Consider the following 23,583-nt stretch of genomic DNA (forward strand, 5'->3'; position numbering starts at 1 on the left):
TTTACTTTGACATCAAAAGCCACACAGCAGGTGCTAAAGCACAATATGCTGAGTGTAAAAAAAAATCAGACTTTCAGATGCATACTGGCCAAACACCGTCAATTATTTCAATGTTTTCAAATGTTCACCTTCTCAGCCTTGTGAATTCGAAAAATTGAAAAGTATATTGTCTCCAGTAGGAGTACCACATGACCTCTATTCAGTAGCCCCTCCAGGCACTAGATCGAGTATGTAGGGAGGAAATCGTGTTCTCCAGGGATTTGCCCTCGACCTGGGAGACTTCTCAGATTGAATAGAGTCATTGGTAGGATAGTCGGCTATTCCCTCTTCTCTGGGACAGAAAAAATTGTCAGAAACCTAGTTTGATGCAAGAGCGTGTTGCTGTTACGGAGGGATGCTGACTCAGCCTTTAACTGGTTCTCTCTCTTGGAGTTTTAACTGGTGGCCTCACAGACTATTGGCTGTGGGAGGCGGTGCTCTTTATGGAGCTCTGTCATCAATTTATTTAAAAAATATTTATCAAACACTTACTATGTGCTAGGTACTGTTTGGGCGCTAAGCGTATGGTGGTGACCAAGACCAGTGAAGGCCCTTCCCTCATGTAGTTTCCAGTCAAATGTAATCTAGTAGTCTCCTAGGAGTGAGTCTTGTAACTTTGGGCTAGTGTATCAAAAGGAGTAGATAGATCACTAATATATGTACATGGAAATGAGGATCATTTGAGTACAGCAGGGTGCTGGGGAAGTGGGTTCTGCAAGGAAGGCTATAGGATTTTAAGCTGAATAACAAAGTGCTAAAGCAGGCATGGCATTGAGAAACAGCCTAAGAGAAAAGCAAGGGCAAATGTGTGTGTGTGTGTGTGTGTGTGTGTGTGTGTGTGTGTGTGTGTACCATGACCAGTTTTTTGTGTGGTCGGTGGTTTGCCTGCCTGACAGAGGGTATGTGGTAGAGGAGGGCTGAGGCGGGGGTCATGAGTGGGGAAAACTCAGCCCTCAAGCATAGTTACAGTGTCTGTTTTATCACACTATAAAAACTTGCTTTAATGAGAGTATGTACAAATTGTATTGGGCGCCTGGAATCAAATGCTTAGGTTTGCTTGTGGAAATCTCGACCAAAGGGGGAGCAGCACTAGGCGTAGAAGAAGAAGGGTCAGTAGGGTATTTGCCAGACAGGCACGTGCACGTGGGCGTTAATATCGGAGCGGTGGGCTACTCTAGCTGGAACCATGGCTTCGTCATCACAAGGGCCTCTGGAAGCAGAATGAGGAAGAGATGGAAAAAATCTGAATATAGGATGTTGTAAGTTAGTTGAGAAAAAGGATATTATCAAGGGACAGGGTCTTGGTAATGGATCGAGAATAGCGTATCTATGGGACAGTGCAGCCTCTGCACCAGCATTCGCATCTCAGCCTTCTTTTTAAACAGGCACGCATTTGCAGGTCAGCTGACCTCGGTTAAAAGTGTGATCCCTAGCCTTGGAGTGGTGAAAATGTTTGTGGACCTCAGAGACCGATTACCTGGATCCTTACTTTACCTGGATCCTTACTTGACTGAGTTAACCTGCTGCAGGTTAGCTGTTGGAAGATTAAGGAGGCAACTGTGTCATTTCAAAATGGCAGATGGGACAAGACGGCATAAAGTTTGGCCAGGGGCATATTTTTTATCTCTGCCACTCATTTGTCGGTGACCATTTGCAGCCTGTTATATACCTTTGTTCTGCACCTAGACTTTAAGCTTCCTGATGGCTTTGTCTGTATCCCACCATAGAGCAGAGCGGGCATTCAGTAATTATTTGCAGTGTGATTAAAAGCTGACTATTTAACCCAAAGGAAGGAGATGAAGTGTAGTGCTGGATACCACCCCATATTTAAGCTTCCATATCGTCAGGAGCTCTGAGATTTCACCTCAATGTCTTCTCCCATAGAGCGGACCAGACTTCCTTTTTTCAGCCTGTGATCTGGTTGAGACCACACCTCAGGGGCTCTCCAGGCTGCAGACAGGCGGTGCCTTAATATGTACGATGCAATCTGCAGATGGGGCATCAGCCTTCCTTCTGCGGCCTAATTCCTATGGACAACCTAACATGGGGATTTAATAAAAATGTACATGTATTCTGCGAAGAGTCCAACAACAAATGAAGGCAACTTTTGCCTGCCTTTGAAATGGGTGGACCCTGAAACACTGGTCTGTTTGAAGTGGCATCCTGACCCACGTGCAGATGCTTCGTTCCTATCTGCCATGACTGGACTAGAGCACTAAATCCTGATAAGACACATCATTTGCAATGGGAATATATTCTCAGTTTTTAAGCTTTTCTGATGTGCCATTATTGCTGCTGTGTTTCCTGTTTTATGTAGGTGGTAGCCCTCGGAGAGGTACCAGATGGGACTGTGGTTACTGTCATGGCGGGTAACGATGAAAATTATTCTGCTGAGCTCCGAAATGCCTCTGCTGTTATGAAAAACCAAGTAGCAAGGTTCAACGATCTGAGATTTGTGGGCCGGAGTGGAAGAGGTAGGTCTCTGGCTTTTAATATTGATAGTGGAATAAACACATCAGGATCTCCTGACGAAATGTAGGCTAGTCTGTATACAAATCAGCACCTTCTTCCACCGAACAGAATTGCTGAAGGTTTTATTTAAATATGTCCAGATGAAGTTGAGTGTTCTTCTGAGCTCTCAGGCCTTTTTCATTTGTTTTATGATATTGAAAATTCAAACAGTGTTTTCAGAAGAACTAGTCCCTAATTTCACTGGGTGTGAGCACATAAGGTGGAGAGAACAGTTGGAGGTTCAAGCTCTGAATTATGAGGAGCCAAATAACTGAGTAAATTGAGTGGCAACGGGGAAAGAAAAAGGAATGCATTGGATCAATTTCCTGATAATATCAATTTTGCTCTAAGTTGTAGCAAGGACAGCTAGTATAACACTCTTCACTTAGCACGTAGGTTACCTCTGTATGATTTAACTTACTCTTGTAATAAGAATCTGTTTTAAAAAATCATGGTTTTTTACAGAAGGCTTCTCATTTGAATCAGTGAATGATGTGTTACCTCTGTTAGAATGAGTGTATAGAGTGGTTTAGACAGATGAGTGATTAAGACTCGAAATAATTTCCACATTGTTTGAGGGTCTCCCGCATCTGCATCCATATTCAAATATTGGGAGTCCTTAAAAAGATCATAAAATAGAAAATAATTTCTTTTAGAATTTTCATAGCTGTTTCATAAAGGGGATTAATGTTTTTAAAAAAAGATTCTCTAAGGAAACTGATATTTTGGCTTTTATTTACTTTCCTGTGGAGAGACTTTTAATGGTCCTTCACGAGAAGTATTATGCTCATTTATGCACTTATTGAATCTAATATTTCCATTTTAAGTGTCTCGATAAGAAGAGAGAAAATAGACCACTTTAGGACGGAGGTGAAATAAATTAGAATGACCTATGGAACGACTTCTACCCAGGTTCGAATTAGGAAATGAGAAGCATCAATTTTTAAACCATGTCCGATAATTGCTCTTTAGTTTGGATCAGATGTCATATTATTACCATTGTAAAAACTTGATAAGGGAAATTCAAGCAAGGCTGTTTCCGATGAGTAGTTTTAGTTTACTTTCTAGGAACAGGGCCAAGAAGCTGTACTTTTTAACTTAAAAAAAAATGATGCATGCTAATGAGACACTGTCACTGAAAGGTTGTTTGAAATAAAATGAGGCTCAGAGCCTTTGGTAGACTCAAAACTAAAGGGGTTATCTCTGCATCAGATTTAGTTTACTTTCATTAAAAGGAAAAAAGACACATCCTATCTCACTGTTGACTGATTAGGTGTGAAGTGTATGCATTCTTTTGTTTTTTTTCTCCTTTTTTTTTTTCTATTACTGGTGCAGGTCCACAGTACAATTAAAGTTTCTCTTTTTTTTAGTAGGAATCAAGAAACATTTGAACATGATGATTTATTTACCTGCATGCTCTGAGTTGCATCTTTCTTCTTATGTAACATTATTTGGTTTTGAATTAGGGTAATGAATTTCAGTATTTAGAAGGCTGGACACGATCCCTTACAGAGTCAAGCTAGTGTTACCTTGCTTTTGTATTATATAGATGCTGCATAACTTTTCTCTGATCAATTTGAGTAGAAACTATGGCAAAGTGATAGTGTACTTTGTAAACCCTCAACATATTTATTTTAGAAACTTCAAAGAGAAACAAAGGGTGTGCACTGTTTTACTATATTGGCTTTCTGAGTTTTGGCTGGTTTCCCAAATAGCAATTTTTATATTTAAAAAAAAAAAAAGACAGACTTAACTGCTTGCAGACTTTTCACGCATGGAAGATGAAGAAAGCTTCTTTTGATGAAGTGTAATTATGTCCAAACAGAGCTGACCCCCTCCCCCTATATTTCTTATGATCTTAACTGAAGAAAGTAGGATTTTTCCTTTGAAGCAGCCGGGACTTGGTGGAGGATCTGAAATGCTACAGTCTGCTGCCAGAGGCAGGATGGAGAAATTGGTCCAGACTTGTCTTCGAGACTTAGATTGGGGGTGGGGGGAGCGGGTGGAGAGAGAAAGAAAAATTGATTTATCACTAATAATAGATTTTTATATAATGACATTAACGTTATATGAAAGGAAACAGCAATATCAAACCGAAATGAAGAGGACAAAAGGACAGAGAACACTGATAAGAGATACCACTCTTTGGGGAAAAAAAAAGGGCGGTCAGTTTTTCAGTGGCAGGAAACCCTTTAACCTGCCTGGGTACCTGACCTGCTTTCTAAAGAAAAAAAACTCCTTCCAGCTTCCTCTCTGATTTTAACACTTTGACATTTCTCTTAAGTTATGAAGTCTGGATCTTCATGTCGCTAGCATTGTATTTTTTTTTTTCCTCCAGCTATTTACAATTTTCTGTTTTGAGGAGCATGAAAAAATAAAGAATACCAAGTTTCTCAAATGTTAACACTTTTTCTTTTCAGGGGTAGAAGGATAAATTCTCAGAAATTGAAAAACAGTTTTAGATGCATAAAGGAGTCACTTCACTACTTACTTTGTCATTATGGGTTATCTGATGACTTTTGAAAGTGCTTTGAATGAAACGTAGAGCATCTGTGAAACTTGCCTCAAGTTAGGAGTGGCTTACGTTTTTTAGTTTCTTTTTCCCCCTTTTTTCTCCTTTGTATTTTAAACAAGTATTTGTTTGCTATTTCAACAGACATACTTGGTCCTTAAGTTTTCTTGCTGTGCTTCCTCACGTTTACATCAAACATGCTGCTTGTAATCTACAAGCAGTTTTAAGCACCTACAGTATGCAGAGAGCATGGGTACTGTATCGATCTAAGATACAATCCTTGCTTGCAGTCTTACCCTACCACCTGTTCCTGATAGCCTCTCGAGCTAGCTGAGAATTGTCTTTCAATGACAGTTCTTATATTTATCTCAGGGAATATATGACTCGAGGACATATTTTGGAACTAGTTCCTAGATGAAGCCAAGGATGATATAATTAGTTGTCTAATGAGTGCTCCCTCAGTAGGAGCCTGCATTTTTATCACTTATGGAAAATAATAAACAATGGAATTTAGAAAAAGTTTTTTTTTAATTTTTTAAAAAAAATTAAGTGAATCATGAGTACTCACAGAAACATTTAACTTAGGAGATGTATTATTATTTATGAGGTGAAAAACCAATCACTTTGTTGGGTGGTAGTTTCTGGAAGTTTCTTGAACATGATGTTCATGTTCCTTCTGAAGGGCCAGTAAGAGGTAAAGCGAACCTCCTTAATTTTTATGTTAGTCGTCGAAGTACATCCTGGTCCTCAGGATTTGATTTTAGAAGATTGTAGTCATACTTAAGTACTAGTTTCCTCTCCCCCAAACTTACCTCTTTTAAAAAGAAATTTTTACTGGTTCTGCTTTGAACATTTAGGTGCTTTATACTTATAGGGTAAACTTATACTGGCTACAGTTCTTACACAAGGAGTTCAAATTGGGGAGAAGCATCGATGACTTTCAGTATCTGAAGGACGATGTGAAGGTCTTAAATGGAAGTATTCTCAGAACTGGTTTAGATAAGTTCATGAGTCTAAGTAACCTGAGTCTAAATAATGCTAGCAGGTTATTTAGACTCTATTAGGACAAGTGAGACATACACAACCTTGCTTTATTAAGATCTGTGCCACGGATGACAGCTGCCTTGCAAGAGCCACCCTTGGAGAAGCACAGTCCTGGCTCACAGACCACGGATCTGACCCAGAGTGGCATTTTGTATGGTTTCATCTCATTTAACTTTCAGTCTAGGGATTCAGCCCATTCACTCCCCCAGATCTCTACATTGTTTTGAGGTCTCGATCTAGATCCAGTGGTTTCCTATTCAGCTTTCTAATCTGAATTCTTTACCCTTGGAGTTTTCTGTAACTAGTTCAGACTGCCAGCTGCCTTTTTCTCCCAGTTAGCCCTCATGTTTATAATAAATCCTCTGGTTCTTTTTTTTTTTTTTAAAGATTTTATTTATTTATTTGAGAGAGAGAGACAGCCAGCGAGGGAACACAAGCAGGGGGAGTGGGAGAGGAAGAAGCAGGCTCCCAGCGGAAGAGCCCGATGTGGGACTTGATCCCAGAACTCCAGGATCACGCCCTGAGCCGCAGGCAGACGCTCAACGACTGAGCCACCCAGGCGCCCCATAAATCCTCTGGTTCTAACCAGACAATTGCATTTCTTTAAACCCGTGTAACATTCAGTCTATCATGGATGAAACAGGACCTGTCGGTGACACTCTAAGAATAGATGCTTTCGTCATCCTGGCCGAGGTACTACATGAGTGGATTTATATTCATTATTTCTTGGTCTTAACAGAGCTGATTGGGATACGTGTAAAAATAAATGATCTATTAATTTTTTAAAATGTTCTCTGACGAAGTTGAAAAGAAGAGAGCTCATTTTAAGGCCTGGAAGACCTGGGTTCAGACCCTGATTTTTTCCTCTTATTAGTTGTGTGGTTGGATTACTAAGCCTCTCTGGGCTTCCGTTTCCTCATTTGTGAACTGCAGGTGATGGACCTAACTGGAGAGGATTAGATGAGATAATGTGTATGAGTGGCTGGCAGTTAGTCGTTTTCTAATCAATACTTATCTTTCCCTGTCTGCTCCCCTCCTCCACTCTGTCTTGTCTTCTTTCTTTCTCTTTTCTTTTCTTTTTTTTTTTTAATATTGGCCGTACAAAAGTATAGCCAAAGAGACTTAAAACTATATACACTGAGTAAGAAATGATGTGTGTCTTAAACATATTTTTGGAACTTACATGGTCGGGGTTGAAAAGAAAACCCATTCACTAGATTTGACAGCCAAAGACCTGTTGTACATTAAGCCTGGTGTACAACCTGTTCCATATTAAGCTTTGAAAAGGTTGCATTAAACTCTGCATTGCTACATATTGTTTAAGATTTGCGTTTTGATTTAATACCGTCAAGCTTTCAGTAAAGGGAAAAAAACAGTCTCTGACCGAAAAAACAAAGCAAAACAAAACGAGCTGTTTCAAGGTCTGGTACAGGAGCAGGCCAAGTGCACACTCTGGCCCGAGATTGCCACGAAGGTTTTATTGAGTCACTGTTTCACGCCCACCTTTTCCTGTCTTGTAACAGTTTGCAGTTTTGACTATCTGACATGACTAACCGTTGCAAATCTAACTGATTACAACTGTCAGTGAGTCTGTGTAACAGAGTCTGGGATCTTCTCCTGGAGAAAGCAGACATCCGAGTATGCTCCCAGACTTCTCCCCCACCTCTTCTTTCCCCCACCTCTATTCATCACCTTGAGCTCATTCATTTGAAACATCAGATGCCTCATTTCAATGAAGTGCACCCTCGGCTAAAAGCACATATTCATTTAGCCAAGAAGTCCCTGTCAGGGAGTCAGTTCAGGATTTAAGAGCAAGGATGTATGTTAGGGAAGGGGTGAGCATGGAGGAGAAAAACTTTGTTCCAGTAATGATGAAATCATCATACCACAGGCACATTAAGGCAGGACAGGAGACACCGGCTCCTGTTAAAATGATTCCCATAAGAACCTTCCTCTTTCATCTTCTTACTGTAGTGCAGTTAAGCAAATGAAATGCTAAAGCCATGTGAAGTAAATAACATAACCAACAGTGATTTACTATTGTTCTCTCATGGGGTCATGACCTAATCCTAAATAAAGAGTTCTAAAATTGTCTGTGTTTGGATGTGTTCCTGATGTTGGAGAGGACTGGAAGGAAAACGCTCCTCAAGTGGACCAGAATTTTTGTTTTCATTACCACTGTTGCTACTGAGCAGCTGTGTTGGGGAGTTGAAACCCTCTTGCGTAGCCCCCCAGTGAAGACGCTCTGTACACTCAAGGAGTTTAATCACTCCCTGAAGTGGCCATCGGAGGCTTTCTCTTGGAGAATAAGGAGCCTCATCTCTTGTCTTTGGTTCATTACCTCCTCAGAGATGCTCGAGTGCCTTCGGGACGTCTGTGCTGCTCTGTTATCCCCAGTGCTGTCTTTTTATATTCACTGTGGATTTTCCCCTTTTACATCTGCAGGCAAGAGTTTCACCTTGACCATAACTGTCTTCACAAACCCTCCCCAAGTAGCCACCTATCACAGAGCTATTAAAGTTACCGTGGACGGACCCCGGGAACCCAGAAGTAAGTACTTGCCTTCCTATTGGACACGGTAACAGGGTGTGTGGAGACCCTATGAGGAATGTGTCCCAGAGCCATTAAAGCTACTTTCACGTGAACGGTTTCTTTGCCAAGTTTGCTATCTGCATGTATTCTGACGAGGGACAGTTAGCAGAACTTCACAGTTAGTAGAAGATCAAATTACACTTGTAGCTTTGCCACAAAATCGCTAAGGCCTCCCTAACTTGGGGACATGAGTGGATGATTATCGAGGCATTCTTCTCACCCGCTGTACACAATAGACAGGGCCCAACAGACCCCTGAGAGCTGAGGAGGAAAACAACAGACTGCAGAATCTTGAGCTTAGTCAAAAAGCATTTGCGTGTGTTTCCCATGGTCTAAGAATGTGTTTTAACTTTTTAGCTCGCCCACTCAATTCCCTTTATAAAGAGCACACTGCTTAATTACAAAGAATTTATTTGCAAATGATAACTTGCTTGATTGTTACAACACTGTTGTTTGGTCATGTTCTGGTAATTGTTATAGATAGTTTCTTTTAACAGATAGAGTCAAACCAGATCTAAATCCGCCTTTGTGTGTTTGTCTGTCTGGACATCCAGAAGGTTGATTGGGCATTCGTTTAAGGGAGTACACAGAATCCGTTTGGGCCAATATGCATTTTCCTCCTAAATCTAAATTGAGACAGGTTTTTTTTTCCCCACCCCCCACACCCAAAACCGATTTGATCAAACCTGGTACAGCAGCATTTAACTGCATTTAGGGATTAAAGATTATTTGATATACACGACATGAAAACTTCTGTGCCAGTGGAAACGCATTGAACTCTGCCTTTGATGAGTGAATACATCGGAGTCCCAGCCATTGGGTTTAGAGAGTTTAATTCGGTTTGTGGTGGAGGTACAGCTGGCAGAAATATTTGTTATATAATGATACACCTGCCTGGACAGTGAGAGTGACCTGTCTTCTCTTCCCCTAAAACTGAGAGAAAAGGACTGGTCAAGTTTTCTGCTCCCCGAGTAGCATGTCTGTTAGCGGCGGGAACGTAGGTTGCCTTCGGTTCCTCTTGCTGCTGTCTCTTCACCAAGGCTCACTGCTCGTCTGAACTAGGGAGGTTTCCTGCCTCAAAAGCCAGTCTTTGAAGTTTTTCGTTTCTCCTCCTTTCATGTGTATGGCTTCTTCTAGGTTCACAACGTTGGGTCAGTGCTATCTCCGTTCAGGTTGAGAATATTCTGTTAGGCAGTTGCCACACACGTGTCTCTGGTCGCCCCGAGTCTCTGGTCATAGGAGCCAGTGGTTGTGCAGTGCAGGTGACTAGAAGAGAGCAGGGATGTCTTGTCTGGTTTGGGGCTTTGGCTGACGTTCCTGGACTGTCATGAATTGGGGTAGATGCTTTGCGATGGAAGCCTCGTGTTACCTAATTAGCCCTTGAGTTCCTGAAAAGGCAGGGACATCCATTTCAGTCATGTGTAAAGCAGGGCAGTAGTCTTTTAACATTTAGCACTACTAATACTTATCTTTTGAAGATATTTCCTGCTGATCTCAGCAGCTTTTCTCACTTCTTGGAAAAATCATTAGTGTGTGTGTGTGTGTGTGTGTGTGTGTGTATCTGTGTGTCTCTGTTTGTGTATGTGTCCAGACACTCAAGAGTTGATGTTCAAAAGTTGAGGGTTGGGAGAGGAAACAGGGAAGGGTGGGTGGGTGCTGCCCTGTTCTGAAAGGGGTGACAGAAGGTGAGGAAACGGGGTAGCTTTCCAAAAGTCACTTCTCTCTCTGGTGAGAAAACTGCTGCCTCATTCCCAAAGGGTTGTTGACAGAATTGATTAGTCGATAGGCTTGCTGCCCTGTAAAGGCAGAGAAGTGCCCTGAAAACAAGGAGGGGTCAGGGTAGAGGGGTAGATGGTGTATGTGTGACCTGAGTTCAGGCTCTGGGTGCCGAGGGTGGGAGTGGGAACAGATAAAGATCTTGAGACAGACCACTGAGTAACATTTTTCATGGACCAAAAATGTGTGTGACAATGTGATATCATTTCTCTGACATCCTGAGGTGGCGTGCCAAACTCAGTATCTGGATACAGGATGGGTACGGTATCAGTAACATCTTAATCCTATAACCTTGAGTCTCTATACTGGATTCTTTCCTTCTGTTCTGTTCTTGACCTTCCTGGACATTGAGTGCATAGCACTCTTCCCAGTATTGTTCTTTAAATTTTCACATCCCAGGTGTGAAAAATGCCCGGGATTTTCCATTTTCTTCAACTATAATATGATTTGGATTGAGTGGTGCATGTATAATGTTAAATGGAGAATCCTCCAGAATGTGGGTTGGCAAACTTTTTCTATGAAATGCCAAATAGTAAATAATTTCAGCTTTGTGGGCCATATCTTCCGGGTCACAAGGACTCAGCTCTGGCAATGTAGCTCCAAAGCAGCCTCAGCCAATACATAAATGGATGGCTGTGGCTGTGTTTCAATAAATCTTTATTTACAAACACAGGTGGTGAGTCTGACCTGGCACACAAGTTGCAATTTGCCAACCCTTGCTCTAGATTTCGAAGTGGCTTATGTTATTAATCCTTAACAGAGTAGGGCTTTAGAAAAAGGCTTTCCTGATGGGAGAGGAAAAGACAACGCAATTGTTTTAGCCTTCTTTCCAGCGAAATTATAATTCTTCAAGTAGTGGTTGTCATAGAAATAGTATCCATCTGTTTATTATTGTAATGGTTTGATGGAGTTGAGGATTTTACACCATTGATTCCCGTAAATGGAATTTCACTCCTTCCTCCAGAGATCAGAGTATATATTGCAAAGGCTACTTTTGGTAGGTTAGCTATTTGGACACGGACAAGTTCTGGGTTAACTGGTTGGGTCTTGATTCAGCCCGGCACGGTGGCTAAGGGTGTGGGCTTTGGTGTCAGGCTGTCTGGATTGAAACCCAGCTCCACCACTGACTAGTTAGCTGTATGGCGGTAGGCCAGTCACCTGCCTCTCGTTTGCCTCGACTCCCTCATCTGTTAGAGTGAGAATAACAACGGTATCTTCCTCATCAGTTGCTGCAAAGATGTTAAACGATGTCACGTACATAAACCATGTAACGCAGCGACTGTCATGTAGTGGGTGCTCATTAAATGTGAGTTGTTACTACATAAATTCCCTTCAGTGTCAGGAGTTTGCTGTAGAGTTGTGCTTACAGTACACTTCCAGGAAATAGATACCATCTAGACTCGGCTCCCTCGTGTATTATTTTTTTTTTTCCTTGCAGATGGTTTTACTAATTTCTGCTCATTAGCAAATGACACTAATAAGTGTTATAAACTGTGCCTTGAGCAGGTAGTCATGCTGCCTGGGGACAGCTGTGCAGAGGTGATGAGAAACATAATTTGTTTGCAGCAAAGAAAAGTCCAAAAGAGGATGCTTGGGTGCTCGTGCCCCCCTCCGAGGCCCTGCTTATCAGCACATCTGCCAAGACTTGCTTTTCACTCAAAAATCAGAGAGGTTTCATCCTTCTGTGCTCTCTGTCTCTGGCAGCTGAACCGGTGCTGTCACATCACAAACCACTTCTCTTCTTAATATACACATCTGGCGTTGGCAGTTGGACGAACTTCATAAGAGCACATGATCACCACTCATTACAAGATTAAAAAGTACCCCATGGCATCATTGATGTTTTTTAACTTTGATCTTTTGCAGTTGTGATTCATCTCAGTTATAAAACTTCCCTTTAAAGGAACATAGCCGATGACTTATTAGAACCTTCATCTTAAGTAGCGTAAACATGAAAACGGTGCACATCTTTACAAAATGCCATTTGTTTTCTTTGCCAGCTTATCATTTTAAGACATGACATCATACTTAAGATCCCAAATTTGTAAGTCTGGTGTTTAGGCAAGGCGTTTTGACCTTCCGTTGGCAAGTGAGCTCTGCAGAGCAACTCCCGTATGTTCGCCAGCCGGAGAAGGCGGTGGGGCAGCCGCAGGAACAGTAATGCGTTTGGATGCCTAACTCTTTCAAACATCAGTTTCTATTAGGATCCTTTGTTCCGTGTCTGCCCTTGGTTCCAACTTGCAGTCCGATTTAAAGAATGTCTACGGGAAGGTGAAAGCTTGGTTAGCAATGTTGGAGTCGTGGTTCTGAGCTAGGGAAGGAGAGGGCTGTTGGAAAAGGTCTTATTGGCTGTGCAGAGGATGGAAAAAATAAATCGCCTTACAGCGGCAGGATCCTTTTCATTCTCTTGCTGTTTTTTCAGTTATTGATTGCTAAATAACACACCATCCCAAAACATAATGGCTTCAAACAACAACCAGTTTATTATTCCTCAGGATTTTGGTGGGCTGCCTGGGGGTCATCTGGATGGGGGTCTTTCATGTGGTCGCAGGAAGATGGTGGCTGGTGCTGGAACATCCATGACGGGTGCATTCTTATGTCTGCTGCCTTGGTGGGATGGCCAGAAGGTTGGGCTTGGCTGGAATGATGGGACAGCCTTTCTCCCTTTCCCTGTGGTCCTAGAGCCTTTCCCCCTCCACATGGCCTCTCCATGTGGTCTCTCCAGCACAGTGTGACTTCTTGCATGGCAGGTCAAGCTCCCAGAGGTGCAAGAATGGAGCTTTTAGGCCTTCTTAAGGCTTCTTAAGGCTCAGAACTGCCATGGAGTTATTCCCCCATATACTGTTGGTTAAAGCAAGATACAGTTGCAGCCTAGATCGAAGGGGAGAAACCCATAAAGACATGAGTGATGGGGACAGTGGTTCATTGACTCATCAATACCATCAACTTCCATAAATGCTTAGATGGCAAATGTCATTGTTGTCACAGGACACAATGATATTTTTGAGGTCTCCTCTTCTGAAAGGTCTCTCGACTTTCTAATCTGGAGGACATTTACAGTTCTGCAAAGTTTTCTGTCCAAAGTTTACAGGATGTGTGCAACACTCAAGGAGGGCAGGAAAAACGAGGCTAGGGTTCAGGCTTGGCCACAGGACTGTGATGCCTTATTATCAAGGGAGGAGGTAGTTCAGGTCCTGTCAGCTTCTTACCAGAGTTTTAAGGAGAGAGCTGAGTCTCCAGTCAGTGCCCTCTAGTTATACTAATTCACAATCACAGAGGCCTTCTTCCCTGCAAAGATACATTCAAGAACCCAAACATCAAAATCACAAGGGCCTTGCCCTACTTTCCCACCCACCCCAGTTACTTTAAAAAAAAAAAAAAAGTTCTGCAAGGTGACTCCAAGTTTTAATTATAGGAGCTTCCTTCCGAATTGAAGGTATTTGGTAATTATCAGATGAATTAAGGGTGCTTGGTATTAGCAGGTCAAGTCAAGGTGCGCCGGATCAATACTCGTACGAGAGAAGAACATCTGATGCTTGAACATAAAGAGGCTGTTAGCCTTGCCTGGCAACATGGCAAGTCTATAGCAGAGGTGTTTTATGAAGCCTCAAATGGACAAGCCTGGAAGTTTCATAGTTTATGTCACCCAGCTTCGGAAGTTCTCACTTGCCAGCACATCTGTGAACCTGATCACCTAACACACGAGTGGGCGCCCAAGAGTTTTTGTGTGCTGTGCCCTAGGGAAGTAAATCATAGCTCCTCTTTAAGGAGAGACCAAAGCTGTCATCTGTTTACCTAACTGCTGGGACACTGCTGTTCACTGTTGGCCAGCTAGCTACCTGTCCTGACCCAGTGGGAGAAGGAAGAAGTGTGGCCTCTTCTTTCCTGTTGACCGATCTCCTTTCTTGCAACACTGCCCTGCTTGGCTGCATTTTTTAATAAAAAAATTTATTTATTTATTTATTTGAGAGATAGGGAGAGAGAGAGAGAGGAGCGCACAGGAACACATGCATGCATGAGTGGGGGGAGGGGCAGAGGGAAAGGGAGAGAATCCCAAGTCGACTCTGTGCTGAGCGTGGAGGCTGACTCAGGGCTTGATTGCACGACCCTGAGATCTTGACCTGAGCCAAAATCAAGAGTCAGACGCTTAACTGACTGAGCCACCCAGGCACCCCCCAGCTTGGCTGCATTTTGACTTGAGTGGGGGCTGGCACTTAGGGGAGGAAGAGGCTGTCTGGAAGTGCAAGGTAATGTTTGTATCCCTGGGACTGCCTCAGCACCCTGGCTCGCTCAGCTTGTCAGGCTGAGGTCCTCAGCCAAACTGGTTTCTTTTTCTGCTTGTGCATTCTCACCTGGCATCACAGATTTATAATTCTTCGGAGATCGTTTTAGGATCCCATGTTCTTCTTCTTTTTTTTTTTTTTAAAGATTTTATTTATTTATTCGACAGAGATAGAGACAGCCAGTGAGAGAGGGAACACAAGCAGGGGGAGTGGGAGAGGAAGAAGCAGGCTCATAGCGGAAGAGCCTGATGTGGGGCTCGATCCCATAATGCCAGGATCACGCCCTGGGCCGAAGGCAGATGCTTAACCGCTGTGCCACCCAGGCGCCCCAGGATCCCATGTTCTTAAGGCATCTCCAGCTGCAGAAATTTTACCTTATGAACTTAAGGTAACAGACTTAAACAAAGCAAGGTGGTCTGGGCACGGCATCATCTCATTTCCCCCTAATTCTGTTCCACCTCGGCCTGTTTGCTAGCCCTGTGAATGGTGGAAAGAATGGAGGGTTTGGCCTTTTCTCTTCCTCTTCCCAGTTGATGTCAGTGGCAGCTCACCTTTATCCGCTGCTATTCGTCATCCCAGTTGGGTGAAAGAATAGGCTTTTTTTAAATGATGGTTGGCCCATGCCCCCTGCTTATTTATAGATGCTGGTTGCTTGTGTAGAGCTTGGCCACACATGAAAGGCAGGGGAAAATGCAAAATGTGTTGGATGGAGGGCTAGCAGAAGAATTTTTTTCAGGTCATTGGACACCTCTGGACCCAGTCCTTGCATTCATCATCTTTCTGTCTGTGCAGATAATTTGAGAAAATCTTGATAGGTCTTGTACCATACTCCTGATGCCACAGGCCTGAATTTTAGCCCTTAGTGCAAAGCATTAGTAGAAAAGCTGGTTACTTCTTGCCTTACAGCCTTTCCCTGGTTCTTCATTTTCTCTGAAGTGCCCAAGGAATGGAAATTATGGGTAAATGCTATGTTTTGATATTTACAAGTCAGCGAATACAAGCCGTGGTTCGAGTGTCATTAATATTAATCATTCAGTCACTAGTATATAAAATACTGTGGAAAATCTTTGACTGAAGGGAACAAGAATAGGTAAAAAAAAAAAAAACAACCCAAAAAACTGTTCCCTTTTTCCCCTTTCTTGAAGAAGGATGGGGCAAGGGGGACAGTCAGAAGCGCTGGTAGGGGTCATGTCTGGTGGTTGGTGGAATGTGCTCTTGAGAAGAGCAGTTTTAAATCTCTTTCAGTACTTTTTTTTGTTGACTGACTGTCAGGAGCTGGGAAGATGGCCAAGAAGGAAATGACACATCGAGAGGCATTTCGTGTTGTGCAACATTCTGTGGAACTGATGCAAGGCTATATGGCCTGTTTACACATTCCTCCGCTAGCTGACTGCATGGTAGTAATTGAGCTCAGCAGCACATGGCATGCTGCAGCAAGGAGCTATGGCCTTCACATCCTTTCATGGCAAATTATCACAGCCGTTCAAACGTGCGCATGTCCCCCGTCTGCACTTCTCCCTGGCTTCCCAGCTCTGTCGGCGCTTTCTCATTGCATTGGACTCGTGTGAACAAGGAGCTGTGGCTCTCACAGTAGGAGCATGTCTTCTGCACGCACATGTTCCCGTTGATACATTTACTTCTAACTAAATATAGCCTGGCAGGTTTTCAAGCGATGTGTGTCCTAAAAGCACACCTATACTCGGTCCGATGTGTCCGCAGTTTGTGGTTCGGTACAAGTCAGAAATCATTCATCCTTCAAACGGAGTTAGGGACGGGAGAGAGAGAGAGAGAGAGAGAAGAATTTTTTTGGTTATATTGAATAATTTATTATTAATTTATAGAAAAAATGTTTCCTTCCCAAGGAAGAAAATTCCTGATAGATCACTGAACTACCTTACTTCTATTTTGTTTGTACTATAACATTTCAAGGAGGACTGGACCAGAGGAGAATAGTATATTCAAAGATAACAGGGGAAAAAGATTGTGTGGTTGCTTTTTTGACTTATCCTTGCCCCTACCTTGCACATTTGGTGTACGCACGGATGATACCCATGAAATCATATCTGTAGTCCTCACGTGAGGTCTCAAAAGTTTTACTTTAGGCAGGTATGGAAAACAATTGCTCAGGGTTTTCAAGTAACTTTGTGAAATTGAAAGGCATAAAAGCCACTTAGGTCTAAATTAATCTGAGGTCCTATGCAACAGTTAAAGGAGGAGACTGTATTTGGGGTGTGGTACTTTAGTGACAAAGGAAGGGCTCCCTGTTGCTCTCCCCGTGTCTCTGCTGCTGTGCCCTGGTGGCTAAAATCTACCTGCTAATAGACAAGAGCACGTAATCAAATTCAGGGCTAAGGGTTAAATCCAAACAGGTCCAGAAACGGTAACTCAGACTTAAACTCATATCAAGTCAGCAGAAGTGATCTGGAATCCTGTTTTGGGAGCAGGTTTTGGGAGATAGAGGGAGAATGGTTAACGAAGTCCTGGGCACCAGAAAGGAAACAGTGCCTCAAGGGCGCGAGCAGGGTCTCTGCCAGCCTTGCAGGAGGCCATTGCCAACTTGAACCCTCGCAAACTTGCTGCAGGTCAGCACTCGCCGTGTGGATTTCTGATGCTTCTCAGGTCTGGCCTACTCTTAGCAAGTGCAGGATTCAATAATTTCAAGGTGTGCATTTTTGGTTTTTATATGTCCGTATTTCCTCCTTTTGCAAGTATTTCCCTTTTACCGAATATTTCTTATTCAGTTTTGTTCCAGGCATGTGCTGGCTTTCCTCCTCTACTGACATGGTTAAATGGTAACATTTAATTTCTGTCTTTCTTTTAGTAGTTATCCTCACTGTTTTAACCCATACATTTGTCTTAATAAAATTAATCATGATCTCTGTCTGCCTCTTGGATAACATAAGAACTTCGGTGTACTTGAAACTGCCATCACTTCCTCTCTTCTCCTTGGCCGTCTGATATTTTTTACCCTCGTTTTATCCTCCCCAGATTAGTTGTTATCAGTGTTTAAACCATACATTTATCAGTTTATCCGCTCACCATTCCTTCCTACACCTCAGTTCTTCCTTCTGGGTTCAGTTACCTTTTTCATGATACAGAGCCCTTCGTAGTTCCTTCATGAGAACCTGTTAGTGGTAAACTCAGTTTTTGTTCCTGAAAATAGCAGCGGTTGTGTAGATTGGCTGCTGTGATATGCAGGGCACCCTGCTGAAGGTCTGTCTGCTCTCAGTGCCCTCCCTTATCCATGGTGGATACGTTCCGAGACCCCCAATTGGATGCCCGAAACCATGGATAGTACTGAACCCTATAGATACTGTTTTTTTTTTTGATTTTTTTTCCTATATGTATATACCTAGGATAAAGTTTAATTTATAAATTAGGTACACTAAGAGATTAACAACAATTAATGATAAATTAAACAATTATAACAGTATGCCCTAATAAAAGTTACATGAATGTGGTCCCAACCTCTGTTTTTTTTTTTTGATTTTTTTTCCTATATGTATATACCTAGGATAAAGTTTAATTTATAAATGAGGTACACTAAGAGATTAACAACAATTAATGATAAATTAAACAATTACAACAGTATGCCCTAATAAAAGTTACATGAATGTGGTCCCAACCTCTCTCTCTTTCTCAAACTATCTTACCCTTCTATACTCACCTGTCTTCTCGTGATGATGTGAGTGGATAACATGCCCACGTGGTGAAGTGAAGTAAGGGGAATGACGTAGGCATGGTGACTTAGCATTGGGCTGCTATCTTGACCTTCTGAGGATTATCTGCTTCTGGACCGTGGTTGACCATGGTGACTGAAACTGCACAAAGTGAAACTGTGGATAAGGGGGACTGCTGCACTAGTCTTGCTTTGTGCTAAGGCTTTCAGGCCATTATTACCAGGCTTGTTAGAATAGGATTTAAGGGACTAGAATACAGTATAGCAAGATTTTCATGGAAGATGGATGAAGGGAAATGGATCTAAGTGCCTTTCACCATGGGCAGCTCTGAAGAGTCCCAGGCCAATGTGGAGAGGAGGTGGGAGAGAATGTTCCAGCAGAGGGGGAGAAGTCGAAGGAAGAGGCATATAGGGAGAGGAAATTAAATCCCTTACTTCACCGTTTTGGCTTGGGCAGAGCCTCAGTTGCTCTGGAACTCTCAACCCAAATTTATGTTAAAGAACTCTGCCGTTATATCAGATCCTCAGAGGTTATTTGGCTGTTGCTCATTGCAAAACCAGAACAGCATTTTTTAGATGTTGTTGTCCACACATTTCCTGTCATTTTATGAGAGTACAGGTCTTCAGACCAAAAGAGGCTTCTTTCATACAGTAAACGAATCACTGAATGAAGCACAGGGAGGAAAGTCGGCGTGTGGCTGGAGGAGCATGGTTTAAGACAGCCGGGAGACCATAATCCGGGGTCGAGCTTCCGTAGGCGCGGTGAGTGGGTAGGGTGACCCCAGTGTTCTCTCTGTGCACCTCCTACTGGCGTTGTGCAGGAAGTGGCTGGTGGGGAAGATGTCAGCTCACACCACAGCAAGCTGGTACCTTGTGCCTTTCCAGTAGCCCTCAGGTTGCATATGCACCTTTTATGACGCACATCTTCTTACTCTTTACCTTCTCGGCGCTGATTTTCATGAGCTACAGCTTGGGTAAAAAATGCTAGCATGTGTTTTGTGGGCAGTAATGAGGATGATTTAACCGGGGCTCTGTGCCTCTTTAGGTTTGGCCCTGGAAATTATGAGTAGAAAAACACAGGCCCTTCAAGGAGATGAGGAAGGTATCCAAACATAGGCTGTTGTACTTACCGGAAGTGAGGAGAAACATGGATGTGTAAAAAAAGGGGGGGCGACTGTGAAGTCAAGGTTACTAATTCTAGAACTCTGGTTTCTGTTTCACCCTCTCACCATTCACGTTCACGCTACCCTGCAAAAACAAGTCACAACGTTTTCCATACCATGACGGCTATTTCAGAGTAGCTTAATGGGGAGTTGATCTGTACGGGCAGTTTATATTGAAGATGTGGCTTCAGTTATGGTTAAAAGAAGCGGAGGACCTGGAAATGCCTTTGGTGAGGCCTCTGGGCCACGTTAGTGACCCTCGGCAAATCACTTAGCTCCTGTCCGGTTCAGTTTCTTCGTCCTGCAAGTCGAAATAGGCGTGAAGACGACTTCAGAGTAGTTGGGAATAACTCCTGAGGAATGATCATAAAGTACTTGGCGCACATGAAGGGCAACTTAAATACCAAGTAGTAATTATGCAGCGCCTTTCTGTCAAGGAGTTCCGAACACTTAGACGTTACCTCACTTGATTCTCTTTACGCCCCTTGGAGGGATGCAGTGTACATTTTATAGGTGGGTAAGCTGAGGCATGGCCATTTGAAAACTCATTTGCTCCATGACACTGCAAGTCAGCAGATGATTTGTGGAGGTGGGCCAGGAGCCCAGGTCTCGTCCTGCTCAGTTATTCTCGACTAAGACTCCCTGATGCTTTGTCATGAAAGTTGTGGAAGCTCGTGGCGTCAGGCCCAGGGTTGTTGTTAGGAAGTCGCGTTACTTAAGAAGAAAACCTGGTGATGTAGTTGCATTGCTCCATAGTAAGTAAGTCGCAAGGTAGAAGGCCTCACACCCAGAAGGCATCTATGTATGTGTGTGTACGTGTGTTTGTGGGATGAACTGAATTCACTCAGATGAAAGTTTAACTGAGCTGAAAACACTGAATTTTGTGAGAGGAAAATAAGTTCTGAGTAGGACTTATTAACCCTCAGTAGAATCACACTTCAAATACCAGTGAAATAGAGTTAGCACTCGAACAGAAAGTTAACTTTAAGATTTTATTGATTGATTGATTGATTGGGAGAGAAAGAGAAGGGAGGAGACGAACAGAGGGAGAGGGACAAGCAGACTCCAGGAGCCCCATGCAGGGCTCAATCCCATGACCCTGAGATCACGACCTGAGCTGAAACCAAGAGTCCAACATCTAACCGACAGAGCCACCCAGGTGCCCCCAAAAAGTTCACTTTAAAAAAGTTGCATGAGGGGCGCCCGCGTGGCTCCATCGGCTAGGCCTGGGACTCTTGGTTTCAGCTCAGGGTGTGATCACATGGGTCGTGGGGTTGAGCCCTGCATGGGGCTTTGGGCTCAGCGAGGAGTCTGCCCAAGGATTCTCTCCCTCTGCCCCTCCCCCGACGTGTGCTGGCATGTGCACGGGCTCTTTCTCTCAAATAAATAAATAAGAAAATCTTTTTAAAAAGTTGCATGAGAAGAAAATGGAGGCAAGTAGGTGGTAGAAAGAGCAGAAAGTAAAAATTAGTTAAACGAAGAGAATAAAACGTGTCCATAATCACATCTCCAAAGGTTGCCACCGCTAGTGATCTGGTACTAATCGCCTGAATGCTTTTCTGTCGTAACGCTGGTCCTTTCGTGGAGGTCACAGCAGTGAGGAAATAGCATCAGGACAATGATGGAATGCTGTTAAGTGGCATGCCCTTGTCGAGGCTGAACAGAGAGAGAATAACTGGAAACGAGATCCATTGCTTGAAGGAGCAGGAGTGAGACAATGGGACAGACAGCCGTTTTTAGTTAAGGTCTTGGAAGAGGCAACGGCTGTCTCTGTGACAGGGTGGGCTGGCCTCTCCTGACCAAGACTGGATGGGTCCCAGGAGGAGGACCCCTACCCCTTCCTCCTACTACCCATCCCACCACTAAAAACACCTGCCCCCTTTATAATAGCTAATAGAACCCCTTTTTAGTGATAATTAGAGATATGCTTTAAAATGTAAATATCTCTGGCAGTGGGGGCAGGTATTCATGCAAAAATTATTTTTGAGCGGGTCCTGTTAGCCAGGTGCCAGGCTCACGAAGCAAAGCAGATAATCCCCGCCTTTGAGGAGCTTGCATTCTGAGGGGAAGATGGACGAGAAACAAGTAAATGAACATTTATGTATAATTGCGTCTAATTGTAAATTGTGCTCAGTGCTGTAAGAGGAACTGATATAGCAATAAAGAACAATGGGGCAGCAGGACGGATAAGAACCTAGTCTGGAGTGTGCAGGGAAGGCCTCTTTGAGGAGATAACATTAGAGCCGAGACCTGGAGGGTGAGAAGGAGCCGGCTCTGGGAAGGGCGGGGAAGACGCTTCACATTGGTAAAGGGCACATCACATATCCAACCCCGAACATGATCGGTGTCAGAATCTGCTGACTAATTTCGATAGAAGAGAGAGCACTAGCAGAATGCCTGCGTAGCTGGGAAAAGGTTTGCAAAAAGAGGTGACACATGTCAGAGTTGCTTGTTTTATAATTCTACCCATGGCCTCTGTAGCATAATTTGAGGAACACAGGAGGACTTTCCATGCCCACCCCCACGGGCTCTGAACCTCTCTCATGTGATTCTCGCCCAGGTGCCCGAGATGCCTCTTTGAGTTAAGGCTTTGAGGACAGGACCTTCAGAGATGTTATCTGCAATGGAGAACACATTTGAAGAAATTTTTGGTTAATAACTTGGTTTACGTAAGTGGATCAGATCAGATGAGCTAGATACTCATTTTATAATAGGATCATTTAGGGAGAGTACGTTGAGAAAGACCTGGAAGAGCTCTGTCTGGTGAGGAAGACTGAGTGGGAGTCGGTGGAGGGGAACGGCTCCTCTGCGGCCGGCACCCAGTAAGAACACTGGGTCCCGAAGAACATGTTTTTCTGCTACGAGGAGCCCTGGGAGCAGGTTTGTACCCAAAATAACCCAAACAAAGCAGTAGGTTACCCATTTAAGTAGAGTCTTTGGGCTTTTATGGACAGCGAGAAGCAATTCCAAAGGTGAGCTGGGTTTCAAAACATGAGAGCAACATGGAGAACTTCAGAATGTTTAGCGCAGAGCATTGATGATGATTAAAGGATTGTAAAATTGAACCTATAAGGATAAGTTGAAAGACGTGGGATTATTTAGCTTCAAGAAGAGGAGACTGAAAAATGACTTAATAACAGACTTCGAAATTATGAGGAGTTATTAAGCTGTGTATGGTGACCAGCTGTTTTGTTTCTGGCACGGTCAGAGAAGAACAAGTTTTAACTGAAGCAGGATAGATTCAGGTTAGATTTAAAGAAGAACTTCTGGACTATAAGAATTGTTACAGATGATGGGTTACCGAACGCTGAGGGTTGGAGCAGACGGCTTTTCCTTCGAACCCCTTCCATGTTGGTGATTCTCTGTGTGTTTATGAAGTGCAACAAAGGGCCACCTTTCTGCTTTTAAAGTCAAAGGCATGATTTCTGTTTCCCATTATGATTTTGAAGCTCGAGAGTTGCAGAGGTTTGTAGACACAAATGATGAGGGTAATTTGTCTTGCTCCCATGGCATTAAAATCTTCCATTGAGAAAACTATAACCAAGGAGAGGAGCAGATCTGCCGCGTGATCAAAAAATTGTTATTGATAATTAGAACCGAAGCATTATCAAGAATGTGGGGACTGAGTGAGGTTTTATTTTTGGAAAAACTCAGGTGTGTTTGACTTGCATATGCCAGCTACGGAAGGTGGGGTTTTATGAAGTCGACTCCTTTTTTTTTTTTTTTTTTCTGTCTGGTGCCTTCCTCCTGGGAGAAATTAAAAGCACTTGCAGATGACATGTCACCTGGAGCTGGAGAGGTGCGACCCGCAGATCACCCTCCAGGAATGTGTGGGCACAGAGGAGGAAGGAGAGAGGAAATAGGCAGGAGTTATTTCATGCATTTAAAAGCCGGCAGACTGGGTGTTGTATGCAGGTAATGAATCGTGGAACTTTACATCAAAAGCTTGGGATGTACTGTATGGTGACAAACATAACATAATAA

General features: G+C 43.2%; 1 protein-coding gene across 9 annotated transcripts in view; it reads left to right on the forward strand.

The window, feature by feature from the left end:
• Nucleotides 1–23,583, forward strand: part of RUNX2 (RUNX family transcription factor 2) — a 266,126-nt gene that overhangs the window by 94,089 nt on the left and 148,454 nt on the right. For 8 of the 9 annotated variants that reach the window (XM_034648166.1, XM_034648172.1, XM_034648175.1 and 5 more), the window contains 2 exons: nt 2,357–2,513; nt 8,552–8,656. In XM_034648166.1, coding sequence (XP_034504057.1) covers nt 2,357–2,513; nt 8,552–8,656 — 262 coding nt within the window. The remainder of the gene's footprint in view (nt 1–2,356; nt 2,514–8,551; nt 8,657–23,583) is intronic. The other variant, XM_034648170.1, reaches the window with a different exon arrangement.

The sequence above is a fragment of the Ailuropoda melanoleuca genome, chromosome 19 (genome assembly GCF_002007445.2).
Source record: "Ailuropoda melanoleuca isolate Jingjing chromosome 19, ASM200744v2, whole genome shotgun sequence".
NCBI lineage: Eukaryota > Metazoa > Chordata > Mammalia > Carnivora > Ursidae > Ailuropoda > Ailuropoda melanoleuca.